This window comes from Nicotiana tabacum, chromosome 15 (genome assembly GCF_000715075.1).
Source record: "Nicotiana tabacum cultivar K326 chromosome 15, ASM71507v2, whole genome shotgun sequence".
In the NCBI taxonomy this organism is placed as follows: Eukaryota; Viridiplantae; Streptophyta; class Magnoliopsida; order Solanales; family Solanaceae; genus Nicotiana; species Nicotiana tabacum.
The window spans coordinates 32,675,911-32,701,266 of record NC_134094.1 but is presented as its reverse complement, the minus strand read 5'-3'; the positions used below and the strand labels follow the sequence as shown (position 1 = coordinate 32,701,266).

General features: G+C 37.6%; 1 protein-coding gene across 7 annotated transcripts; it reads left to right on the top strand.

The window, feature by feature from the left end:
* Nucleotides 1-5,346: 5,346 nt before the first annotated feature.
* LOC107830522 (6,7-dimethyl-8-ribityllumazine synthase, chloroplastic-like) lies at nt 5,347-24,218 on the top strand. 7 transcript variants are annotated; one of them, XR_012699211.1, is made up of 10 exons: nt 5,348-5,761; nt 5,866-6,052; nt 6,140-6,249; nt 7,424-7,519; nt 13,987-14,082; nt 14,891-14,969; nt 15,323-15,433; nt 15,574-15,620; nt 19,046-19,105; nt 23,943-24,218. XR_012699211.1 is itself a non-coding variant. In XM_075230733.1 (9 exons), exons 2-9 carry the CDS (start codon nt 5,887-5,889, stop codon nt 23,946-23,948), a joined length of 660 nt encoding a protein of 219 aa, XP_075086834.1. In that variant the 5' UTR covers nt 5,347-5,761; nt 5,850-5,886; the 3' UTR covers nt 23,949-24,218. The 7 variants fall into 7 exon arrangements, 4 of the variants coding, with proteins under 4 accessions (XP_075086834.1, XP_075086835.1, XP_075086833.1 ...); XR_012699209.1 differs by having other exon boundaries at nt 5,347-5,761; nt 14,891-15,433; XM_075230733.1 differs by lacking the exon at nt 15,323-15,433 and having other exon boundaries at nt 5,347-5,761; nt 5,850-6,052.
* Nucleotides 24,219-25,356: the final 1,138 nt, after the last annotated feature.

The window sequence follows — 25,356 nt, the reverse complement described above, 5'->3', positions numbered from 1 at the left end:
ATACCGACCTTAAGATTTTACCGAGCAAACGAAGAAGCAAACAATAAAGTATTGCTGGTTAAACTAGATTTGCTTGAAGAGTACAGAGATCTGGCGTATGTGAGGATGGTGTCTTGAAAACAGAGGATGGAAAGATATTACAACCGCAGAGCAAATCTCTGATATTTTAAAGTTCTAAGGAAAGTCACTCAAAGCACTCGGGAAGTTAACGCCGGGAAGCTGGGATCGACATGGGAAGGACCTTACCGGGTTTCAACTATAACTAGTAAATGTTCGTACGAATTGAAAAATCAAGATGGATTTAAATTGCCAAGCAATTGGAATGTGACTCGCCTCAAAAGGTATTACTGCTGAAGATCCTTGCTAGTACTGAAAGTATGTGCTACACTCTGTTTCCTTTCGACCAGTGTTTGTCCCAATCGGTTTTTTCTGACAAGGTTTTTAAATAGACAACAATATAAAGCATACTACAAAGGAAGAATCATCAGCAAACTGGTGAATCAACAATCGAAAGTTCTGTTGCCTTCACTTTAGCATGAGTATAGATGGCCCTGAGTGGATCAACTCGTATGGCAATCAACCTGTGGATGGTTAAAATAATCTTTGGCTTGATAACATATCTCATCTCCTAAGACTCTCATTGTTTCCATCGACCTCTGGAAACAGATTATTTATCCATCCACTAGATGTTTCCATTAATAAGGAAGTAACGAAAAAGCACATTATGAAGGAAGGGTCATCGGTGAATGCAAGACTTCCAGTGTTCGAATTCTCATGCTTAGCATTCGAACACTGTCGGGGAAATAATACTTGACAAGGCACTAATTACGAAGATTGGGGACTGTAAGAACCGGGATCAATGCCTTATCAGGACCAGAGACTGCATGATCTGCCCCGTAGAAATAAGTTATACAAGTTAGCCACATATATTGGTAGCTTTATTTACTTAAGCAAATGAATATTTATGTAAATGTACTTTTAAAGATATAAGGGATAAATAAAAGTTCATTTATTTTTATCTTATTTCTTGTTTGAATGATAAGTTAATTTATTTTATCATTTGAGAGTTAACAAAAACTTTAAATTTTTGTGCCGGAATGAACAAGAGACGTCCTCTGGCGGTGGAGTTTAAAGCTCTCCCGGTTGAGTATCCGGTTGAGCCGATGAAGATCATTTCCTTATTTGAATGGGCCTCTCTATCATCAGCCCCTTCTTCATCATCAAGGACCACTGTGGCCGGTTCAGTTGATAAATCATTCACTCTCTTCTTCTGAGTCCCAACCGAGGAGGTACGCTTCCTCTTTGGTTTCTTATTTTTGGACAGGGGACTCTGGGAGGGGGCACCCTCACTGGAGGTGGGAGTAGATTCACAAGTCCTCCTTAGGTTAAGGGTACTCTGCAATACCCGTTCAGCTTCCACCGAGTCATCGAGAGACTCAATATCGGGGCAAGCAACGGATCCCTTCGAAAGTCATGTTTGGCACCAGAAGATAGTTAAATCATTTGCAGAATGTATTGAAAGGTTGAAAGAAGGAAGATTTTTTGTTTACCATGATTTTTGGCTTTCCACGCGTATTTGGGAGCCATTTCCTTACACCTTCGAGATTCTGGTGTAGTGATATCCAAAATGTTTTGTACCAATCGGTCCAGATCTTAAACCCGTGGAGGTTCCCAGTGAGTGGCTGGAATGAAGAAAATAAAAGTTAGCAAAGAAAGAAGTTTTATTTTTACATGGAAAGGAAACAGATACCCAAAATAAAAGTTAGCATGATTTCAGGAAAAGCTGGTGTTGTGGTAGGGATAATGTCCCTGGTAGCGATGACAACGAACCATTTCATCCATCTACGGTCATTGTCGTTAATGCTGGTAAGGAGAGCATGATGACCGTGTTTTCTAAGATTTATCACACCCCCACGAAAAATCTTTGGGGAGTAGAGGTTCATCATATGTGCGAGAGTTGGGGTTTCTCCGGTCTCAGAGCACAATTGACGGAGGCAAGCCACCGTACGCCACACAGGTGGGCCTGCTTGTGCCAAACAGACTTGGTACCGGTAGCAAAACTCTAAGATTATTGGGTCAGTTCCTTCACCAACTCTCAAAGTAAAAGGACCCAAAGTGAAAGGGTATGTGTAAACATACATGAACCTTGGCCTAGAAAAGGTAACTCTTTCTACTTCATTGGGGTTAAAGATTTCAACATTGTTCCAAGTACATTCCTCTTTCACGACAGGGACGCTAGGAGAAGGAATGGAAGAAGGGTATCTACGAACATGCCAGATTCTGTCACTTTTAGGATTTCGAGGTGATTTTTGTTCTTGAAGGTCACATTTCGTACTAAGTTTAAGAGGTATGATGGAGTTCACGGTAGGAGGTTCAGATTCAGCCTCAACTTTCTTTGTTTTGATTTTCTTTGAGCCCCTACCGAAGAGAAGGCTAGATTTTCTGAAGAGAGTAGTATAAGAAGATATGGTGGTAAGAAATCTGTGAAGAAATTTTTTACTGATAAAGCTGAAGTTCTCAAGCGGGATTCTAAGGTAAGTTGGAAAAGAAGAGAAAATTGTAAAAGTAAAGAGTTAGAATGATGGGTAGTGGACAAATTATAGACGGTAAAAATCGTAGTCATGATTATCTCGAAAATTGGCAAAAATATTTGCTGAATCACGGAGCAACACGTGTTCGGGTCATTAATGCAAGAAGATGTGCGTCCTTTCAAGTGTCAAAGGCCGTTCATGAACTTTCCCTCCAAGAAAGTAACTCTTATCTACTTTCCAGTAACACTAAGTTGTGTCACCAGAAAGTATGGGGACTATCTGTATGGGGTAAAATTGGTTAGTGACAGCTGAGCGAATGGTAGAATGACATGTGGAACTAAAGACAGGTGGGATGTGAGTCAATAAACAACTGGCATTAGATGTAAGCATGCAATCGGTACTGAACGAATCCCGAAGACAGAGTAGCCGGTAACAAAAGATCCAAAGCATTGTCATCGGATAACATTCAATGGGCAGCCGTTACAGAGAATATCTGTATTTATAGCCAATTGTTATGCATCCATCAATAACGGTTTTATTCTCATTCAATAGGAGCTTTATTTTGGGATCTTATTTTCCTGAATAGGGTTATAAATAGGAGTATTAGCAACCATTGTAGACACTAAATATTTTGCACAAAAAAAGCTATAATTTACTTTCATATTACGCTCAGTCTTTGTTCTTGAACATTTTCTCACTCTTGCCATCGAAAATGCTAAGTTCTTACTCAGGCTTGTAATCTTCCTTAATTTCAATTGATAATCTTATTTCTGTTCTTATTTATTTACTATTTTTGGGTCAAATCGATTCGTTTGTCTATAAACAACGCTATAAATTCAACCGTAGCATTTTACTGGTAAACAAGATTGTTGGGTAAATAGTTGAAATTGATTTAGTATTATTGAACTATCGGATTATCGATTCGTGACTCGGTTTGTTTAATTTTTCTAATGGTTTAACCGATTGATTCAATAAGCTTTATTAAAATTGTATTTTTAGACCTTATTTTCATTCTCATACTTTTTCTCCAACTGCTCTCTCGATTTCTCATTTTCTTCAAGCTCCAAGCTTCCATCCATTTCAATTTCTTTTTATTTTTTTGTATCTTAGGATTCTAACACTGGACATTGGTAACTAATGACTCACGCAGTCTGAAAATCGGATAATATGTTTGATGAAAATGGATTCGAACTTGTAGCATTTAATATTGAGATTTTTACCTATATGTACTACATTAGAAACTTATTTACCCTCACTGTTTAGGTTTTAAGTTAATTACAAGTTGATATACAATTTATCAATTATATACAAATTAGTATTAATGAGTATCTCATTATATTAGGAATTGAATATGAAATTCCCTCTTCTCTCTCTCTCTCTCTTTCATTCTCTATCAGTATTCTTATATTAATATCTTCATATGGATTAATTGAAGAAATGATACTACTACTGAGTGAAAAAAACAAGAGAAGATTAGTACCTAGCAAAGTTCTTGCTTCAGATCCTATGAAAACGAGGAAGTAAATAAGAAAAAAATTAGCTCTAATGAAGAGAATCATTTTAGTTATCATTCTTTTAGCTTTTTGGAATCAATAAACAAAATAGTATTAATTAGAAGCGAGTAGATTGGTTGGAAACTATGTTAATCCATTAAAAACTCCATTGACAACCATTTAAAAGCTTCAAAGCTTTGATTTAGAAAATGAAATTTCATGAAATTATTTTTTGTTTGGATTGGGTGTTGTTGCAAATTATTGGGAATATCTTTTGGAGTTTATAGCTCAAATTTGAGACAATTTGGTGAAGATTCGAGTTCGTTTTGGTTGAAATTTCAGATTGAAACTCGAAAAAGAAGACATGAACAAATTGTATATATTTTGTATGTCGAATGTAGAAATGGAATACAAAATATCTACAACTTACATAATTGTATATAAGTTGTATATAAATTATATGTAAATTGTAGTTTTTGACCGGATTCTGTACAAAAAATATGTATTTATGTTGTAGATAAATTGTAGATATTTAAAATTCAGGACATAAAATTTGAATTTATGGACATAATTTTCGAACTTTAGGACACGATGTCCTGAAGTTTGAACTTTGAGGTTTAAATTTCAGGATATTGTGTCTTGAAATTTGAGAGAATTGGTTAATCTTTAAATACATTGTAAACTGTGGATATATTTTAAACAATATGCTTAAAAGTGGCTACCTGATGTCATTTCCATTTTTTTTTGCAAAATTTCAACGGCCCACTTATCTGGCATATACTGTTTAAAACGTGAAAATAGCACGGGCTAGCTAGTTTTCGGATGGGTAACTGAAAAATAGCCAGCATTTGTAACATTGAAAAATAGCCACTATTTTGTTAGAACACGGAAAGTTCCAGCATAATATACTGGAGATTGGAGCACCTGTGTATGAATTTCCAGCATAATATGCTAGACCAGTATATTATGCTGGAACTACAGTATATTATACTGGAACTCCAGTATATTATGTTGGAAGTTCACATGTAAAAAATTCGAACTCCAGTATATTATGCTGGAATATATTCTGGATTTTGAACAGTGTTTTCGTTCAAATTTATTTTTACATGAAAAGTGGCTAAATTTCGATTACTTTTGAAACTATTGCTATTTTTCAATAAATACTTATAAATCCGGTTATTTTTGAATTTCACCAGTTTAAAACCGATAACTTAATCATTAACTATTGATAATCGATTAATCAACAACCAATAATGGATAAACTTATTGGTTCGATTATTGATTTAACATGTTAATAAACCGATAATCAATTAGTCGAACCAATAATACACAAAATTGAAGCAAACTGACCTATAAACCTAGTGATCATCACCTTGTGAAAACCCGAGTGGCCAATCCCATTTTGATCCGTTAAGAAAAATCTTGATAAAATAGTCCCCGGCCAAAATTTTGAAGCACTTTGGTCAGAAGCGCTCCTGACAATCGCCAAAATTGTGCAAAATTCGAGTGACAAATTCTAGTGATCATCATATGATTTTTTTTTTTATCGATTGCCAGTTTTTGTGGCAAATCCTAATGATTATTATTTGAAAATTTCCGGTGATTGCCAGAAACCTTTCCAAATTGTGATAAAAAGCTATCTTTTCAAGACTTTTCTTAGAAAGGTCAAAATTAAAACTATGTCAGGGAATGATCCTATTTGTGAAAATCACCCGGTCTATGAGTTCGGCTTGGAAGGTATGCGAAGGGACCAGAAAATTAGGTTGCCTGTATTCTAGTTTTTGTTTGATAGTACTGTTTTTGAACGAACTATAGTGGCTAACAGGAATTTGGTATTGTAGCAAATTCAAAGAGTGAGGAAAATGGCAAATACTGTGGCATTTGGAGAAATTGCTCTTGTTCCACTTCCACTTCGTCAATCAACTTTCAATCCCTCACATCGTCCCCTCTTCTCCCTATCTTTCCATAACACAACCATTTCTTCTTCACCTAAACTAACTGCTCTTCTCTCTTTCACTCAATCTCAAGGTAAGTACCAATTTCCTTCGTATTTCTTTGTTTGGGTTGGTGTTATATTTTGCTTAAAATTTGTGAATTCTTTTTTTAATTGACTAGGTTTTGGATTTGCAAGCAAGGAACAAAAACGTACGGATTTAGTTCAGACATCTGCTGTTCGAGAGTTGAGGGGTTCTCTTCTATCTGCCCAGGAACATCGCTTTGCTATTGTCCGTTTCTTCCCCTTTTACCCTTTCCCCCCCATTATTACATATTGGTTCTTTGGTGGAGTTTGGTATTTATAATTTATGTCTTTAACCTCTACATAGTTTCATACTCTCTATATTTTAGTAATTTCTTCGTCCTAATTTGCTTGGCACTATTTCTCTATCTTGACCGTCCCAACAAGATATTCACATTAAATCCTTGCATTCACACTTGCAAGCATTATTCAGTTTCAAGACGAAAGAACTACTTTTCACTCCAAATATATAGTAATATTTCGAAAAGCTTTCACTGATTACCTGTAATCAGGAATAGAAGGATTGGGGGAAGATACGATGATTAAAATAATGTATGGCAAAAGAGGATTTGGTTAATTCCCATACTTTAATGTAAAAAATACAATGGCTGCTCAATATAGTATACAAACGAGAGGAGCCCCTAGGGTTTTGGTCTAGTGGTAAGAGCGCAATGCGTGATATGTTGGTTAGGCGCACATCATGTTCGAACCTTGTCGCAAACAAAAGGCTGGTATTTAAGTAGAGAAGGGTAGAGGGCCGGGCCCATTATCTACCGAGTTTCAAACTATGCGCCATTTGTCTTGGGCATTTCTCGGTTATCAAAAAAGAATAGAAAAGAAAGGATTAAAAAAAAGAAAAAGAAGAAGAAAGAACTGGATGTAAAACAAGTACTTTGTTAGTTGGTTAGGGTACTTCTGTTATTTTTTATGCATATGTAGCTCATGTGTCAAAAAACTTTTTCTTTTCTTTAAGTGTTCCAGGAACATTGCCAAACAAATTGGGACCAAGGGAGTATTGGATTAATGTAAGGAGTTTTAACTGCAACTCTGCAAGAATCAATTAAATATAGTCAAACCAGCTATAATTAGGTATCCATTTTTTCACTGGAAAGGATTTCAAGGTGTTGGCATTTTATCTCAAGCATTTTGTCTCCGCGTAATTTGTAACAAGATAGTTATGTTTAAGCTATTCAAACCAAAATACTCCCCCCCCCCCCCCACACACACACACACACAACTGTGTTGATGAATTTGGTTCTGCTGTGTGTTTGCTTTTACTTAAAGTTGATACTACAGTTGACTTTGTTATAGGTTCCGAATTTTAATTTCTATTGGTTCTTTTCTACATTACAGAAAATGAATTGCCTTGTGTGGTTCTATAGGTGGTGGCACGTTTTAACGATCTGATCACCAAGAAGCTTTTGGAGGGTGCTTTGGACACTTTCAAGAGTTACTCTGTCAGAGAAGAAAACATTGACGTACATCTTCAACATTTATCTCCTCTAAGTGTTCTTGCTACTGTCTCAAAAAATTATTGATTAATTGATTATAGAATGTGAGCCAGGCATTGTTAGATAATAGTTTCTCCATGAACTATATATCAATGTCTTTTGGTCTTTCTTCTCCGGTATTTCTGGTTCATCACTCAAAGTAAAACCTTCAGTTTTTTTTCCTTCAATTTAAATATACATGAATGAGAGGGTGTAAGAAAGAATGTCATTGGTTGAGCTCGCATTGAATATTAGTACGTCAGATCAGCAATTAAAAGTAGGCCAAATCCTAAGAGAAGGGGAAAGAGAAACACTGGTCACCTGACTATGCAATTAAGATGGGTTCATTTACACAAATACCCCCTCTAAGAAAATGTAGAAAAAGAAAGAAAGCTAATTTGTGTGGATTCATGAACTTGTAGTTACTAGTAATTTCCTGGAGTACTTAAGAGCTGATCTTCAAATGTCTTTTCCATTATGTGCTATGTTAGAGCATAAGTACTATATAATTATATTGGTAGTATTCGTTGCCTACAAATTTTCTCTCTCTAAAAAAAATGCTCTGACTTGGGATATATGCCTCTTATTTTTCTATCTCTCTAACTTTCTTTCCAGTGAGCCCTCTCTTGTTTCTAATGGGAGGGAAGACCTTTTTTTGTCTCAGGGATAAATCCTTTGAACTGTTCGAAGAAAGGCTGGTACACATGGGTAGAGCGTGGTCGGAGATTTACAAGCAAAATTACAATAGACGAAGATAATCTCAGATGGGTACGTTAACAATTACAACAAGCTTCATGGGGATATGGGAACCTTTACAGGAGATGGGGAAGGAAAATCCAGACTTACCTTTACAGGGTTTATCAGAACTATAACGGTTATGGCAGATACATCAGAATTGAAACAAGAACAGGGGCTGGAAAAGCAGCAATCATAGTACAAGAGGCAGTTTACAACAGGGGATGGGGGGACATAGCAGGGAAAATTTTTACAATTCTTGGGGGAAGCTTCAAACAACAAATACAGGACAATCTCTGACTTGCAAAACAGGTCCTTTCTAACTACTGCTGCAATCTCACAATGGCCAAAGCTACCGGATGAGCGAACTGCGAAGGCCCCCAATGAAGTCACAGATGAGAATCTCCATTTTCTTTCAAAGTGCTTGGTCGGATGCTTCAATGACCCTTTCAACAAAAGCCCCAACACTGAAGTCATCCAAAAATGGTTCGTCACCAGATGGCAGGTGACGGCAGGCCTCAGAGTCACACCCATGACTCACAATAAATTTCTCTTTGAGTTTCCATCAAAACAAGAGGCTGCTAGGGTGAAGGCCAGTGACTGGTTTTGGAATGGTTGTCATCTTTCCCTTGATTGGTGGTCGCCAGTAACTGGAACCTCTCCGGTGAGTAAAGAGGTCAACGAAAGAGGGGTGAAAGTTTTTGGAATTCCATTGCATGGCTGGACAATAAGCTCATTTCAATACATCGGAGAACTATACGGTGGGTTTGTTGGCATAGATGAAGACACAAAGAATAGATCTCATCTTTTTTGGGCTAGAATTTGTGTAAAAAGTGGAGATTTGGACCCCCCAAGGGAAGCAGACCTGGTACTTGGCGATTTGAGATATAAAATCTCAATTTTGGAGGATCAGGTAGCCAAGCTAATCACCTTTACCGGCGACGTTGCTACTGCCAAAGGAAGAAAGGAGAAAGTTGCAGACATGGCTTCCTCGAGTCAAGCGAAGGAGTCTATGTATTATCCAGCGGTCCAAGTCAAAGAACCCAGCGGTCGCAATAACTTTAAATTCAAATTTGATTAAAGTAGCCCCTGAAAAAGTGGTTCCGCCACGTCATCAGAAGCCTAACCCTAACCCTACCAGTAGACAAGACAAAAAGGCTGCTAATAATTTGTGCCTTAAATTGGACCGTTCGTATTATTCTAAGGGGCCCAAGCCCAAGCTGAATAAAAGGGGGAAAGCCATAAGACGAGAATGGTTGGCCATTGGGCCAATTCTGGACCCATGCACATGTAAAAATAGCCCTATTAGACTTGAAAATTACTTCGATCCTCTTTCTGTTGAGATTGCAAATACAGAAGGCTCTAGAACAGAACAACAGTCTATGGGAATTACGTGTGATATTTCATCGGAAGCAGATGATGAAGTAGAGCCGATGACCATGATCATTCCAAGACCGCCTCAGATTAAAGATTTCGAAACAGTAAGTAGCTCTGATGTAGAGTTCTCCTCATGTGATACTCTTCTTCTTCCTTGGTCTGGAACGAGGTCTTCTTCATTGGTTCCATCTAATGATATCAACACTCCTGTTGTTATTGAGAAATCAAGATGGACAAAATCTTTGTTGCTAAAGCAAAGCTTTTGGGATTAATGCTGCTGGGTTCGAACATGAGATCCTTGGCATGGTTCTACGAATGGAACAGAGGAGACAAGAACAAATTCTAAAACAAGAACTTGCAATCAAAGCCAATAAAAAGGGGAAGAAAAAACAAACTTTAGAACTGGAAAGATTGAAGTGGGGGATGAATTCAGATGGTAAGAAGTCGGGGGACAGGGACAGGACTTACAAAGCGTTTTCTGGATGAAGATCAAAATCCTTAGTTGGAATGTGCAGGGCCTTAATGATGCAGACAAGAGGACTACACAATCAAATCTTTAGTTCGAAAATGGAGAGCGGATTTAGTGTGTCTACAAGAAACAAAAGTGGAAGAACGGTCACCCGTATGGATAAGACAAATATGGGGAACAGATAGGTTGAATGGGCAGAGCTGAAATCAAATTGGAGGAGTGGTGGTATTCTAGTGCTATGCGATAAAAGATACTGGGCAAACAGAGGGGTTCATCAGGGGCTATACACTATCTCTTGTATGTTGGAAAGTACACAAGAGCATTTTAGGTGGTGTTTTACAGGGGTATACGGGCCTCACACGAACCCAGATAGGGAGATTTTCTGGCATGAATTGGCAGCCATCAGGGGGTATGGGATGAACAATGGGTGATAGGGGGTGATTTCAATGTGTGTAGATATGAGAGTGAAAGATACAATTGTGTTAGGAGGTCAAGGGCTATGAGATTATTCACAACCACAATACAAGACTTGGATATCATAGATTTGCCTCTCTTGGGGGCTCACTATACATGGCTCAGAGAGGCAGACCAGAATAGACAGGTTCCTAATTTCCCATGGATGGGATGAGATTTTTAACGCAATTAAACAACTAGCTCTGCCAAGAGTAGTCTCTGACCACATACCTTTACTTCTGGAGTGTGGGGATTGGGAAGCAAACCCCTCCTATTTTAAGTTTGAAAACATGTGGCTTCAAGTAAAAGGTTTTACCGATAAAATCAAAAGTTGGTGGCAAAGTTACTCAATTGGAGGCAGTCCATATTTCATCCCAATGCAGAAACTGAGAAGATTAAAGAAGGACATCACAGAGTGGAATAGGGAGACCTTTGGTAAACTGGCAGCTCAACAAAATAAGTTACTTGAAGACCTATCATTACTGGAGCAAGTAGCTGAAAACAGGCCTATGATTTGGGCTGAAAAAGAGAAATCTCTACATCTTTGAGCCACAAACACCAAATATTTTCAGAAGATGGCAAACTCAAACAGAAGAAACAATTGTATAGATAAGCTACTGATAGGGGAAGAGATCAGGGAAGACATGGAGGAGATCCAAGCAGAAATTCTAAGATTCTATCAAGGGCCCTACACTGAAAGAGAACAATGAGGCCTAAAGCTAGATTCGCAAACTTGGCCAGCATTACTACACAAGAGAAAGAATGGCTTGAGAAAGCATTTGAGGAAGAAGAGGTTTTCTCTGCAATTAACTCATGTGCCACAGATAAAAGTCCAGGTCTAGATGGCTACACAAAGGCTTTTTACCAAAGCACATGGAACTTCACGACGTTAGATATCATGGAAGCTCTCAATCACTTCCATCAACATTGTTATATGGTCAGGTCTAGTAATGCCTCCTTTATTGCCCTAGTTCCTAAAAAGAAAGGAGCAATATAACTTAAAGACTTTCGACCTATAAGTCTCATTGGTAATATCTACAAAATAATATCCAAGCTCCTAGCGGAGAGGATCAAAATAGTTGTTGCGAAGCTAGTCTCAGGTGAACAAAATGCCTTCCTGAAGAACAGGCAGATTACATTTGCAGCTTTTGTAGCCAATGAGTTATTAGATGAAAGGCTAAAAAGTGGTGTTCCTGGGATTCTATGCAAGCTTGATATAGAGAAAGCTTTTGACCAAGTCAATTGGAGCTATCTATTGGCAATGCCGAAGGAAATGGGGTTTGGTGACAGATGGATCAAGTGGATTACACTAAAATATTCCATCTTAGTGAACAGATCTCCAGTTGGCTTTTTCTCTCCACAAAAAGGGAGTAGGCAAGGAGACCCCCTCTTTCTCTTCCTTTTTATACCAGCTAAGGAAGGTTTGAGCAAAATGTTGGACAAGGCAAAACAGATGTAGTGGATTGAAGGGTTCAGGGTGGACAGAAATATAGAAAATACATTAACAGTTTCACACCTACTCTATGCTGATGATACCTTAATCTTCTGTGGGGCTGAGAAATTGCAGCTGCAGTATCTTAACCTTACATTGCTTTTATTTGAAGCCATCTCAGGGTTACACATTAACATGTTGAAAAGTGTGATCTTTCCGGTGAATGTTGTTACCTAACTTGGATGAACTGGCTGTCATAATGTGTTGTGGCATAGGCTCCTTTCCAACAACTTATCTAGGCCTTCCTTTGGGTGCTAAATACAAATCAGCAGTAGCTTGGAATGGAGTAATTGAGAAAGTGGAAAAAAGACTGGCTACATGGCAAATGCAATACCTCTCCATGGGTGGAAGGCTAACTCTAATCAACAGTGTCTTAGACAGCATTCCAACTTACATTATGTCCCTTTTCCCTATGCCTAGTAAGGTTCAGAAGCATCTGGACAAAGTAGGAAGATCTTTCCTCAGGGAAGGCAACAGTGATGCTCACAAATTTCATCTAGTGAAGTGGTCTAAGGTAATACAACCAAAGAAGCAAGGGGCTCTGGGAATCAGAGATTTGACCAAGCACAAGAACAGCTTATTAATGAAGTGGTGGTGGAGATATGGACAAGAAACTACAAGCTTATTGAAGGAGGTAGTGAATGCCGAGTATGGGAAGCAAAACCACCGGAGAACCAAACAAAACAAAGCTGCACATGGAGTTGGTCCCTGGAAGCATATAAACAAACTGAAGGATGAATTCTTTCAGGATGTCTCCTTCAAAGTTGGGAATGGGAACTTTGTTAGTTTTTGGAAGGACAAATGGCTTAACAGTCATATCCTGAAAGACACTCATCCCAGCATCTATCAGATAGTAGTTGATCCTAACTCCACAATAGCACAAAATAGGGCAGGGAACACATGGGATATTCACTTCAGGAGAAACTTACAAGACTGGGAACTAGGAGAACTCTTTGATCTTTATAGAATTCTGGAAAGCACCACAATGAACCCACAAGTCATTGACAAACTAAGATGGGGCAGCTCTAGTAAAGGGTCATACTCAGTCAAGGAAGGGTACAACAATTTGTGTGCGCAAAAATGGAATGATTGAGCACTGGCCATGGAAGCTGATCTCGAAGACTAAAATCCCCACAAAAGTCATGTGCTTTTCCTGGACAGCCCTCAGAGAAGCAATTTTGACACAAGACAACCTGTGCAGAAGGAACTTTCAGCTAGTAAACAGATGCTATATGTGTCAACAACAATCAGAATCAGTCAATCACTTGTTTTTGCATTGGTCAGTGGCTGCTGATCTGTGGCGCATGTTCTTATCAGTTTTTGGCATAAGTTGGGCAACTCCTCAGACTATAAAGGAAGCAGTGGAAAGTTGGAGTCTCTGGAAAGTTGATAGAACCATCAACCAAGAAGATCTGGCAGATGATTCCAGCATGCATTTTCTGGTGTGTTTGGACAGAAAGGAACCACAAATGTTTTGATGGCATTTCAACTCCTAGATGTTCACTGAAATCCAAGTGTTTGATGAATCTTTTCAGTTGGAGTAATTTTGCCCCTGTAAATGATGCAATTTCCCTTGTAGATTTCATTAGTTCTCTTACTTTAGTTTAACAAACAAGTTGTTTGATCTTTGGATTTAGCTCCCTGCTTCAATTTTGTTTTTGTACTCAGGAGCTAGTCCAAACTTTTTTGTAATTATCTGCATCTTCTTGATGCCATCAATATAACACCTTACTTCATAAAATAAAAAAAAGTACTATATAATTATAGCTTCTTTAAAAACGTAATTTCATTTAGAAAAATGACCATAGTATAATGATGATATTATGTTCTAGAATATATCATATCATAGATTCAATGCAGACTTTAGGCAGCATGATTAGTAGTCTCTTCCATTTCATGGCATCATCTCTCATAATGAAATTTGTGCAGGTTGTATGGGTTCCTGGTAGTTTTGAAATTGGTGTTGTTGCACAGCAACTTGGCAAGTCGCAAAAATATCAATCAATATTGTGTATTGGTGCTGTGGTAAGCTTCCGTCAGAACTGCATGTTACTTTGTGTACCTTCTTGTTTTGTTCTTACCCCCTCGAACTGTTTCTTTTGGTGGTTTTCTTATATGACTGAAAATGTGGGTGATTGCAATTAGTTTCCTTTTGGTTTTTCAGCTCTGTATGTCTTACGGGACCATCAGTTTTCCTATTGAGCTGATTCTGTTAACCAACTTAGAATTGATGAGAACATGCACTGTGTCTTTTGTTCCTGATGAGAAAATTGCACTTTGTTACAAACCCCTTCCTCCAATTGAATGAAAAAGTAATGGCGGATATAACAAACTCAAACAAGGATGACAGATTATAAGACTACTTTTGATAGATAAGAAAAATAATTAACGGAAAAAACATATTCGGGTTTAAATTTACTTGAAATTCATACTCTTTTTCTATTTTGGGGGTTGCATCGATGAGGAATGGAAAAATCAATCCGAATGTGCTGTATTTGAATTATATGATTTGTCTTGGTCAGTGTTTCTAGTTTATCTTTTTTGGAACTTCTAATATTTTTAGTTAAAAGGCTTAGGTGTTCCAATTGAGAAAAGGCAATATAAAGCTAGACTCAGAACATCGAAGCAAAGACAAGAGAGAAATGCACTATGCTAGCAGTTTTTTCTATAAATCAAACGATCCATCTTTCTGATTTCTGTCTATCTAAATCTTGACATGCCTAATATTTTCCATAGGTATGTCGTATATGGAAGTTTATTTTGTTGCTTCTTGCTGCTGTGTGGATTAATATCTTTTAATTTTCTGTTTTTCATTGTGTTTTGTGGCCAGTAGATTAAAGGTGATACCTCTCACTACGATGCTGTGGTTAATGCTACCACATCTGGAGTACTTTCAGCAGGTTTAAATTCGGGTAAAGTGACCTATATTCAGCATAGGCAGTCCGACAGTAATTCATTTTCTAATTATCTTTTAAAAATTATGAGCATTATTTTCTGAAAGGTACAATTCTTGAGCATTGTTAACGCTTCGGGGTATATTAATCTTGCTGAGATATGGAAATGGAATATCATAGATTTCATGCTGCCCTCCCAACACCCTGGCCCTATCACATGTATTTTTCAAAGTTCCTTCAATCCAAAGTGACTCTCACCTTATGAAATGTAGACAGTTTGGGATAACTTGGCCATCTAATCATTTTAGTGCATACTTCCATCTACTGAAATTTGTTCATGAATTGCAACTAAATAACCTTTTCCTGAATAGCTGGAAGAGGATAAGGAACTTTATTTCTTAATGAGACAACTTGAGAAGGGAGTTAGCAGACGTCTTTATGTTTCCAATGTAATTTGGCTTGGGGTATCTTGGTAAGAGTTGGTAAGTTCATGATATTTATTCTAGTATCATGTCTGTCACACAGTGACTTGTAGCTTTTTTTTCTTTCATTAGTTGCTAGCTTCAATTTATTTTTGCATTAGCTGATGAATATTAAAATCTCCCTAATGTAATGAGTGCAGGTACTCCTTGCATATTTGGTGTTCTGACATGTGATACCTTGGAACAGGTAAATTTTCTAGGCAATCAGTTCTATTCTTCACAAGCATATTAGTAGGATTATATCTATGGCAGTGACTAATTGTGGTAGCGATTTTGTAGTAATTTGTTACTTTGTTTCTTTTATTTCTAACTTCAATTAAGTATGGCCTTTTACTAATGTGTCCTAACAATCATATATAGCTTTAGAGTAAAATAACAAAGCTTGGATCTTCACCTTCTCTGCACATGCCAGTTGTGCATGGCATAAAAACACATCATATTCAAGGAGTCTAGTTTTAAGAGGTGGGGAAGAGTTTGCATGACGTTCATTTTCTCTATTTGATTTTATTCTTCCAGTAACTTCAAAATGACTAGGAAAAGAAAAGGGCAGCCCGGTTCAAAATGACTAGGCAAAACATGAATTTGCAACCTGAAAAATGGATAACGTCCTTCTTACTCGTGTCAAATGTTTATTTGTCAACTGTACAAAGAGAATATTTTAAGTTACATAAACCGCATCTTAATCCCATTAGTTGCTCATATGTGGAAAATAGTGATCATGCCCCAGCCCTTGCACTCAGTTGAGAAAAAGTAAGAAAATCTTTGAAGGAACTCTGCCAAGAATAATGTATCTACAGGGGGCAATGAAGAAGCTAAAAAATGAAAGATGCATGAGCAAAGAGCAATTGACATTAAAATCAGAACTACCAAGATTTCGGTCTAGGAGTCTGATCTAGTGGAATAAAAAGCAATAGGATTAGGACTGAGTATATTTAGACTCAAAATGGATATGGGGAGGGCAGTGTGTACGCAAACCTTACCCCTACCTTGTGAAGGTAGATAGACTGTTTCCGAAAGATCCTCGGCTTAAAAAACAGTAAAACAGGAAGCAACCAACTATAACAACAAGAAAAAACAAAGACACTATGGGTGCGTTTGGTATAAAAAAAATATTTTCCGGAAAACATTTTCCAATTTTTCCATGTTTGGTTGGCTTAAATGTTTTGGAAAATATTTTCCTCCAATTGGAGGAAAATGTTTTCCCTATCAAAAGAAAACATTTTTCAAAACTCTTTTTCAACCTTCTCCACCCTATTCCCCATGCCCACCAACCCCACCAACCAACCCTCACCCACCCCACCCCTAAACCACCCCAACCCCCTACCCTCTACTCCCGACCACACCCACCCACCCCAACCTCGCCACCACCCACCCTAAATAGAACTATTATTAAGAGTACTTTCTTTTCATGATGTAGGAAAAGTAGTTTCTTTCGTTTCAACAAAAAGAGTAATTTCTTTTCATGTTGTAAAAAAAATACTTTCTTTTTCAACAAAATAAAGTACTTTCTTTTTAGTTATCGAGCTCAAATTTTAACGTTGTTCTTGTGTGAAAAAGTAAAGTAGCACATTAGTTCTTTTGGGTTTGTGTAAATTTTGAAAAGAACAATTAAATTCTTGAAGAAAATAGAGTCTTGGGGAAGGGAGTGGGGGGAAGGAGTACAGGAAACATGGGGATTTTGAGGAATGTGAGTTGAGGAAAGTAGCATAAAAAACTAGTTTCTTAAAAATATTTTGTACTCTCTAACCAAATATTTTATTAAGTTCGATCGGTGCTCTTTGTTCTCGAATTGTTGTAACTATGCATATATTTCTACCTTCACTTGTGCAGCTAACTTACTTGCCTATATTAAAATCAATCAACTATACCTCAATCCCGAATCCGTTGGGTTGATAATATGAATCCTTCATTTCCATATTTATTCAGGTTCATTTCATTATGATACTAAATTATTATATGCCTTTTAGGCATACTACAAGTTCTCTAAATCTTACACTTATCCCTTTACACACGTAACTAGTGTAATCTCAATTAGTTGGTCTTTTATGTGGATCTTTTCTTTCAATTGTGTTCTGTTTTTAGTTAAGTTTATATTTATTTTAAGAGATTTGAGGTCCTGTTAGGCAACTTCATTTCAGGTGATTTTAAAGTCTCATTTTTTTTATTTTTAAGATTAAGACGTCTGAATCTGTATACACGCCTGAATATCAAGATATGTATTAAGATTAAGACATCTGAATCTGAACACACATCTGAATGTTAAGATGTGTATTAAGATCTGAATACTAAATGATTAAGACTGTTTGATTTTTAACGTGTGAATGTATAAAATTTACGTTTATTTGAAAATTAATAAACATAAAATTCAAATAAAATACTAATTAATCTAATATTCCATCACTAAAATATATAGCTTTTTAAAATATGATAGTTGCCTTGCTGGTGGTGATGGCTAACGGTAGTGCTTGTGAATGCTGACTAAAAGCGATGGTTGGTGGTAGATTTGGTTGATGGTGGTAGTTTAGGGTAGTAGCTAGTGGTGATTGGTAGTGGTAACTATTATGATTGAGGATGGTGGTGGTGGGCGGTGATAGTTAATAATGGCGGGTGGTGGTGGTGGTAGTTGTGATTGAGGAAGATGGTGGTGGGTGGTGGTAGTTTATAATGATGGGCAGTGCCAGCTATGGTTGTTGATGGTGATGGGGTGGTTAGTTGTGGTAGTTGAGGTGGATTAGTGTTGGTTGTCGTTGAGAATGATGGTGGTGGGAGTGGTGGGGATGGTGGGTGGCATGGTGGTAGTTGATAATGGTAGGCGGTGACGGCAGTTAATAATGAATATGGATGATAGCATCTTAATGAAACTAAGTCTCTGTTATAGATCTTAATGATACAGACATATTCAGACCCATTAAGTGGTTGTGAAGTAAAAAAAATAAACATACTTAACGATTAAGATCTGAATAATTAAGATTCAGATTTTAAAAACAAACGCAAATCTGAATGAATAAGATTCAGACCTCCATTAAGTGCAAACAAACGAGGCCTAAGTCTACTTCGTTCCTTTTTTGGACCTATAATCATTTTTTTGCCACACCTATATACTACCTATGGACCAGTACATCTTGAAGTCCACATTGAACATGACCTAACCATCTTAGGCAACTTCTTTCATGGTACCCTCTATATGTGCTATCTGTACCATCTGTAGGATATCATAATTTTTAACTTGGCCAGCTTACTTAAACCTAAAGTTATTCAAGAGAAAAATCATCTTTGACATTCTGAGCACCAGTTGGTATGTCTTTCATCTAATATTGCACCTTGTTTATCAGAAGAGTAGCCTAAATGTTTTGTGGAGAAAAATGAAGTTGAACAAATTAAAGTATTGCTGTTGGTAGCTGTTAATTTCTGTGGATCACTATAAGATCTATAATTTACCGCCTCTTGGATCTGTATATATCCCAACATTCTTCTTGGCTAGCTGGAAAATTGACCAGAACCCCTCTAATCTCCCCTGCCCTTATTTTCTCTCTCCTGCCTCGTATGCTATCAAGGGCAACGTCTTTGTGGTTTGATAGCATATCGTATGATGAAAATCCCATAATATTGCAGGCTTTCAATCGTGCTGGTGGAAAGTCTGGGAATAAAGGTGCCGAAGCAGCATTGACAGCTGTAAGTTGCCTGTAATTGTGTGGCATTACTTATTGTATCAACACGTTATCCATCTTGTCCGATTCTGCTCAAAATGCCCTTGTTATACGGTGTTTTTCTGTAATTTCTTAAGTATCATTATTCTTAGTGCGAGTTGTAGCTTGGATTCACAAGATTTGGAATAAAATGCATATAAAGCACAAAAGCTAAGAAGATGCTATTTTGATTGTCTCTGGCAGTTGATACTGTCTATATTCCAAAAGCATGATCTTGGTTATACTTCTCACTTCCTTGGTTGGGTCTTTCTTTGGATAACTAAATGTGTGCATACGAACTGTAATTGTCCCTTAATTTAGTGACACTTCTTCAGGCGAAGAAATCTATCGTACACCTAATAAGACTGAACCCAAATGTCACTTTACAGGAAAATAGCAGGGTAAAGAAAATGAAATATATGGTATAGAAGTGTTTTTGTCTTTTGAACATTCAAGAGTGTGGTCTAGTGGTCAATGAATTTGGGTGCAAACCTTGAAGAGCAGGGTTCAAATTCCAACAAAGACAAAAAATACTAGTGACTTCTTCCCATCTGCCTAAGCCTTGGTGGCAGAGTTACCATGTACTTGTGTTGGTGGGAGGTAGCATGCAGGGGCAGAGTTAGAGTGCTGGAAGCAGGTTTGGCCGAACCCAGTAGCTTTGGTTCGAACCCTGTATTTGTCTTAAAATCTATTGACTAAGGTATAAATTCTTAATAGAACCCAGTAACTTCAAAAAAATTAGAATTTCGAACCCATAAACTTGAAATCTTGACTCCACCTCTGGCAGTAGGTACTTAGTGAAATAGTCGAGGTGCGCACAAGCAGACTTGGATACCATTATTGTTGTGAGAAGGCACGGGAGAAAATATGTTATTGATATTAGATGATAAATACAATACAAGAGGTCCCTATTTATAGCTATACACTACAAGGAGATATTACTCCTCTTCCAATGTGGGACAAGACTACACTATACATATCTGTAAACTAACACTCCCCCTCAAGCCGGTGCATACACATCATATGTACCGAGCTTGTTACACATGTAACTAATACGAGAACCAGTAAGAGACTTAGTGAAAATATCTGCTAGTTGATCATTCGACTTTACAAACTTTGTAACAATATCTCCTGAAAGTATTTTTTCTCTGACAAAGTGACAGTCGATCTCAATGTGTTTAGTCCTCTCATGAAACACCGGATTTGACGCAATATGAAGAGCAACTTGGTTATCACACACTAGTTTCATCTTGCTGATTTCTCCAAACTTTAACTCCTTGAGCAACTGCTTGACCGAAACTAACTCACACGTCGCCATAGCCATGGCCCGATATTCGGTTTCGGCGCTAGATCGAGCAACTACATTCTGTTTCTTGCTCTTCCACGAGACCAAGTTACTTCCTACTAGAACACAATATCCAGACGTAGAACGTCTATCAAAAGGTGATCCTGCCCAATCAGCATCTGTGTACCCAACAATCTGCTCGTGGCCTCGATCCTCGAATAGAAATCCTTTGCTTGGAGCTGACTTTATATACCGAAGAATGCGAACAACTGCATCCCAGTGACTATCACAGGGAGAATCCATAAACTGACTTACAACACTCACCGAAAAAGAGATGTTAGGTTTAGTCACTGTGATGTAATTCAATTTGCCAACCAACCTCCTATATCTTGTAGGGTCTCTAAGAGGCTCCCCCTGTCCAGGCAGAAGCTTAGCATTCGGATCCATAGGAGAGCCAATAGGTCTGCAACCCATCATTCCAGTCTCCTCAAGAATGTCTAAGGCATACTTCCGCTGTGAAATAACAATACTTGAACTAAATTGAGCGACCTCAATACCTAGAAAATACTTCAATCTACCCAGATCCTTAGTCTGGAAGTGCTGAAAGAGATGTTGCTTCAGATTGGTAATACCATCCTGATCATTACCAGTAATAACAATATCATCAACATAAACCACTATATAAATACACAGATTAGGAGCAGAATGCCGACAAAACACAGAGTGATCATCCTCACTACGAGTCATGCCGAACTCCTGAATAATTGTGCTGAACTTACCAAACCAAGCTCGAGGGGACTGTTTCAAACCATATAGTGACCTGTGCAATCTGCACACACAACCATTAAACTCCCCCTGAGCAATAAAACCATGTGGTTGCTCCATATAAACTTCTTCCTCAAGATCACCGTGGAGAAAAATATTCTTAATGTTTAACTGATAAACAGCCATGGACAAAAAGAGACGAACAGATGCTACTTTAGCCACGGGAGAGAAAGTATCACTATAATCAAGCCCAAAAATCTGAGTATATCCTTTTGCAACAAGACGAGCCTTAAGCCGATCAACCTCGCCATCCGGGCCGACTTTGACTGCATAAACCCAATGCCAACCAACTGGAGCTGTAGGTGGTGGAGCTGGAGTGACTGAATCTCCAAAGATGAAACTGGTAGTACCTCAGAAATATCTAAGTGATGACCTGAACCTGTGAAGTATGATTGGGTTTCAAAGAAGGTAACATCAGCGGACATAAGGTACCGCTGGAGGTCAGGAGAATAGCATCGATACCCCTTTTGTGTTCTCGAGAAACCCAGAAATACGCATTTAAGAGCACGAGGAGCTGACTTATCTGTTCCTGGAGTAAGGTTATGGACAAAACAAGTGCTTCCAAAGATACGGGGTGGAAGAGAGAACAAAGGTAAGTGGGGAAACATGACAGAGAATGAAACTTGGTTTTGGATAGCTGAAGATGACATACGATTAATAAGATAGCAAGATGTAAGAACTGCATCCCCAAAAACGCAACGGGGCATGAGATTGTATGAGCAGTTTCAATAAGATGTCTATTATTTCTTTCAGCTAGCCCATTTTGTTAAGATGTGTACGGACAAGATGTTTGATGAATAATCCCATGAGATTTCATAAACTGCTGAAATGGAGAAGACAAATACTCTCGGGCATTATCACTACGAAATGTGCGAATAGAAACCCCAAATTGATTTTGAATTTTAGCGTGGAAGGTCTGGAAAATAGAAAGCAGCCCAGATCGATTTTTTATCAAAAATATCCAAGTGCACCTAGAATAATCATCAATGAAACTGACAAAGTAACGGAATCCCAAGGTGGAACTGACCCGACTAGGACCCCAAAGATCTGAATGGACTAAAGTAAAGGGTGACTCTGCTCGATTATCAAGACGCCGAGGGAAATGGGAGCGAGTATGCTTATCGAGCTGACATGACTCACATTGTAGAGCTGACACGCGAGATAAACCAGATACCATTTTCTGAAGTTTTGACAAATTGGGATGTCCCAACCGTTTATGTAATAAATCTGGTGAATCAGTAACAGGACAAGTTGTAGAAGGAAGACAAGATGTGAGTCCATGTGATTTAGCAAGGATAAGGTATTAAAGTCCGTTTGATTCATGCCCGGTACCAATGATCCGCCCCGTACTGCGTTCATGTATAAAAACATGGTCATCAAGAAATAAAACAGCGCATTTAAGTGATTTGGCTAAGCGACTAACAACTATAAGATTAAAAGGACTATTGAGAACATAAATGACTGAATCTAAAGGTAAGGAAGTAAGTGGGTTTGCTTGACCTATTGCAGTTGCCATGGTTTGAGACCCATTGGCCATTGTGACTTTTGTAAGAGATTGAAAATACGAAATAGTAGTGAAGAGATTTGTTACCAGAAATATGATTTGATGCACCTGAATCAATGACCCAAGACTCAGAGGATGAAGATTGGGAGAAACAAGTCACGCTATTACCTGTTTGAACAATAGAAGCTATCTCAGAAGATGTCTGCTTACATGCTTTGTACTGAAGGAACTCAATATAATCTGCAAAAAAACTATCTGACTATTCAAAGCATTGGTTCTCATGTCGCTACGAGATGTAGTAGTAGGGTTAACTTGAAATAGTGGAAATAAGTAACTCCGGTGAGAAAACTGAAGAAATAGCTTGAAAAACACTGTTTACAGCAGGAAAACAGAACACTGTTTCTGTGCCGGAAACAACACTGTTCACATTGGAAATGCCGGAATCTACTATAGCTGACGAAAAAACTCAAAGTGGTCGGAATGAAACAAAACCAGTGAGGGTAGGATCGGAATTACCAGGCGATCCTACTGTTCAACTGGAACTTTTTCAAAATCTGGCCGGAACAGTGCTCACGCGCCAGCGCGTGGGTCAGATCTCGCCGAATTTTTTTTTCCAGGCGCGTGGACGTGTGTTTTCCGGTCGGGTTGACTGGGGTTTGGTCGCCGGAGCCTGATGAGTCTTGTGGTGGTGTTGGTTTTTGCACAACACCAACAGAAAATGATTTGCTTACGGACAACCTTCTAAGTCGCCGGAAAATTGCACGGCGAAGAGGTCTTTCTTCCCGCAAGTCGCTGGAATGATGCACAACGACGGGTTTCTCACTAATGCTCCGATACCATGTGATAAGGCACGAGAGTAAATATGTTATTGATATTAGATGATAAATACAATACAAGAGGTCCCTATTTATAGCTATACACTACAAGGAGATATTACTCCTATTCCAATATGGGACAAGAGTACACTATACATATCTGTAAACTAACAATTGTCACAAAAAAAGAAATTGTTTTTATCTTTTCTATTGGATAGAGAACTTCAATTTTTGGGTCCACAAATCTCTCAACTTGATTTTTATTGTGAAAATTGTTACGAAAAGCTTGAAGTGCAGCTTGAAATGTTCCAAGTTCAGATAGCTTTGGTTTTCTTGGAAGTCTTGTTTTACTGTGCTTCAAGTTTGATTTTATACTAATGTGCTAATGTTTCAGGATTGAAATGGCATCTTTGTTCGAGCATCATTTGAAACCCTTAGAGTAGGCAAAGATCCTTGTTTCCAGCAGCTGTATCATTTGCAAGAAAATTGTTCTTCTGTGGAACCAGAATTGTCTTATTGAGAATTGTTTGCAGTAATGCCATTCTTGGACAAAACTGCAATCTTTCAATTTCGTATTTTTGAATATTAAAGCCTTTTTGTTTTTTCTTCGGTTGTCCGTGCTTGCAAGTTGGCCCGGACACCTATTATAAAAATAAACTCTCTTTTCCCATGCTGAATTTACTGACATGATACTTGTTTCGATGGTAATACAGCACCCCCCCCCCCCACCTCACCCCCCAATTCTCCAATAGTAGAAAACAAAAGTAAATAACAGAAGAATGATTAATTTTTAATGTGCTGCTACTTCTGTAAGTTTAGATATTAAGGTTAGGTGTATGGAACAGGTTTTTTCTTAAGAAACTTCTGTTTCTTTTCTTTTCCATTTTAAAAGGATATACTCTTCTAACTGTCCTATATGATTAATTCGTTATGTACTGCTAACTTGTGTAAGTTTAAATATCAAGGTTAGGTATAGAGAAGTTTTTTTTTTTTTTTTCTTGTATCGAGATTGTAGAATTAAGTGAACTTACCATTTGAATCCTACAACGTTTGGTTTTGGTTTGAAGACTAAGTTATGCTGATATTAGTTATGTTGGGATTAGTAATCTGATATTATTTATATTAATATTGGAATTGTCAATTTTACTGCTTTATCTTGTGATAACTTATTTTAGGATTACTATTCCTCCCTCTGGCAGGTATAAGTTATTCTGATACTATTTTTATTCCTTGGATAACTTATTCCAGGATTAGTAATTTCTATTTTTATTCCTTGGATAACTTATTCCAGGATTAGTAATCAAAAAAGAAATAAGATGGTACTCAACTTTTATCCGAAGATTATATTTGCTTATCTATCATACCAATCCGAAGATTATATTTGCTTATCTATCATACCAAACGAAAGTGTTTAGTTACTGTCAGATTAATTTCAAAAAATTTAGCCAATTGGATTAGTTCTTAAATTGAGAGTTCTGAACTTTGTGGGATCAATTGTTCATCCTCTTAAAAAATCAATTGTTAGGAATGTTTGAAAAATATCCTAAAACATGGAGCATTATTATCAATATAAAATGTGAGTTGGAGTAATTAGCTTTTTCGTAATAGCAAAAAGTTTCTCATTATTAGGTGTAAAGCTAATTATTGAGAGACCATTGTTAGTATTAAAAGCATTAGTCCACATTTTATAATGTAAATTGGATATAAAATTCTTGAAACTTGCTTGGTATAGAATTTAGAGGGGACAATAACAGAAGACACGAAAGCAGAGATAATGCCTACCTTCGGATCCACTCCATTCTCATTTG

What these genes read in the sequence shown, in the direction of transcription:
- LOC107830522 (XM_075230732.1), top strand. Translation starts at nt 5,714, where the DNA reads ATGATCCTATTTGTGAAAATCACCCGGTCTATGAGTTCGGCTTGGAAG. An exon ending in AGGAACATCGCTTTGCTATT is followed by an intron (nt 6,250 to 7,423) that starts GTCCGTTTCTTC and finishes GTGGTTCTATAG; the next exon opens with GTGGTGGCACGTTTTAACGA. An exon ending in TCAGAGAAGAAAACATTGAC is followed by an intron (nt 7,520 to 13,986) that starts GTACATCTTCAA and finishes AAATTTGTGCAG; the next exon opens with GTTGTATGGGTTCCTGGTAG.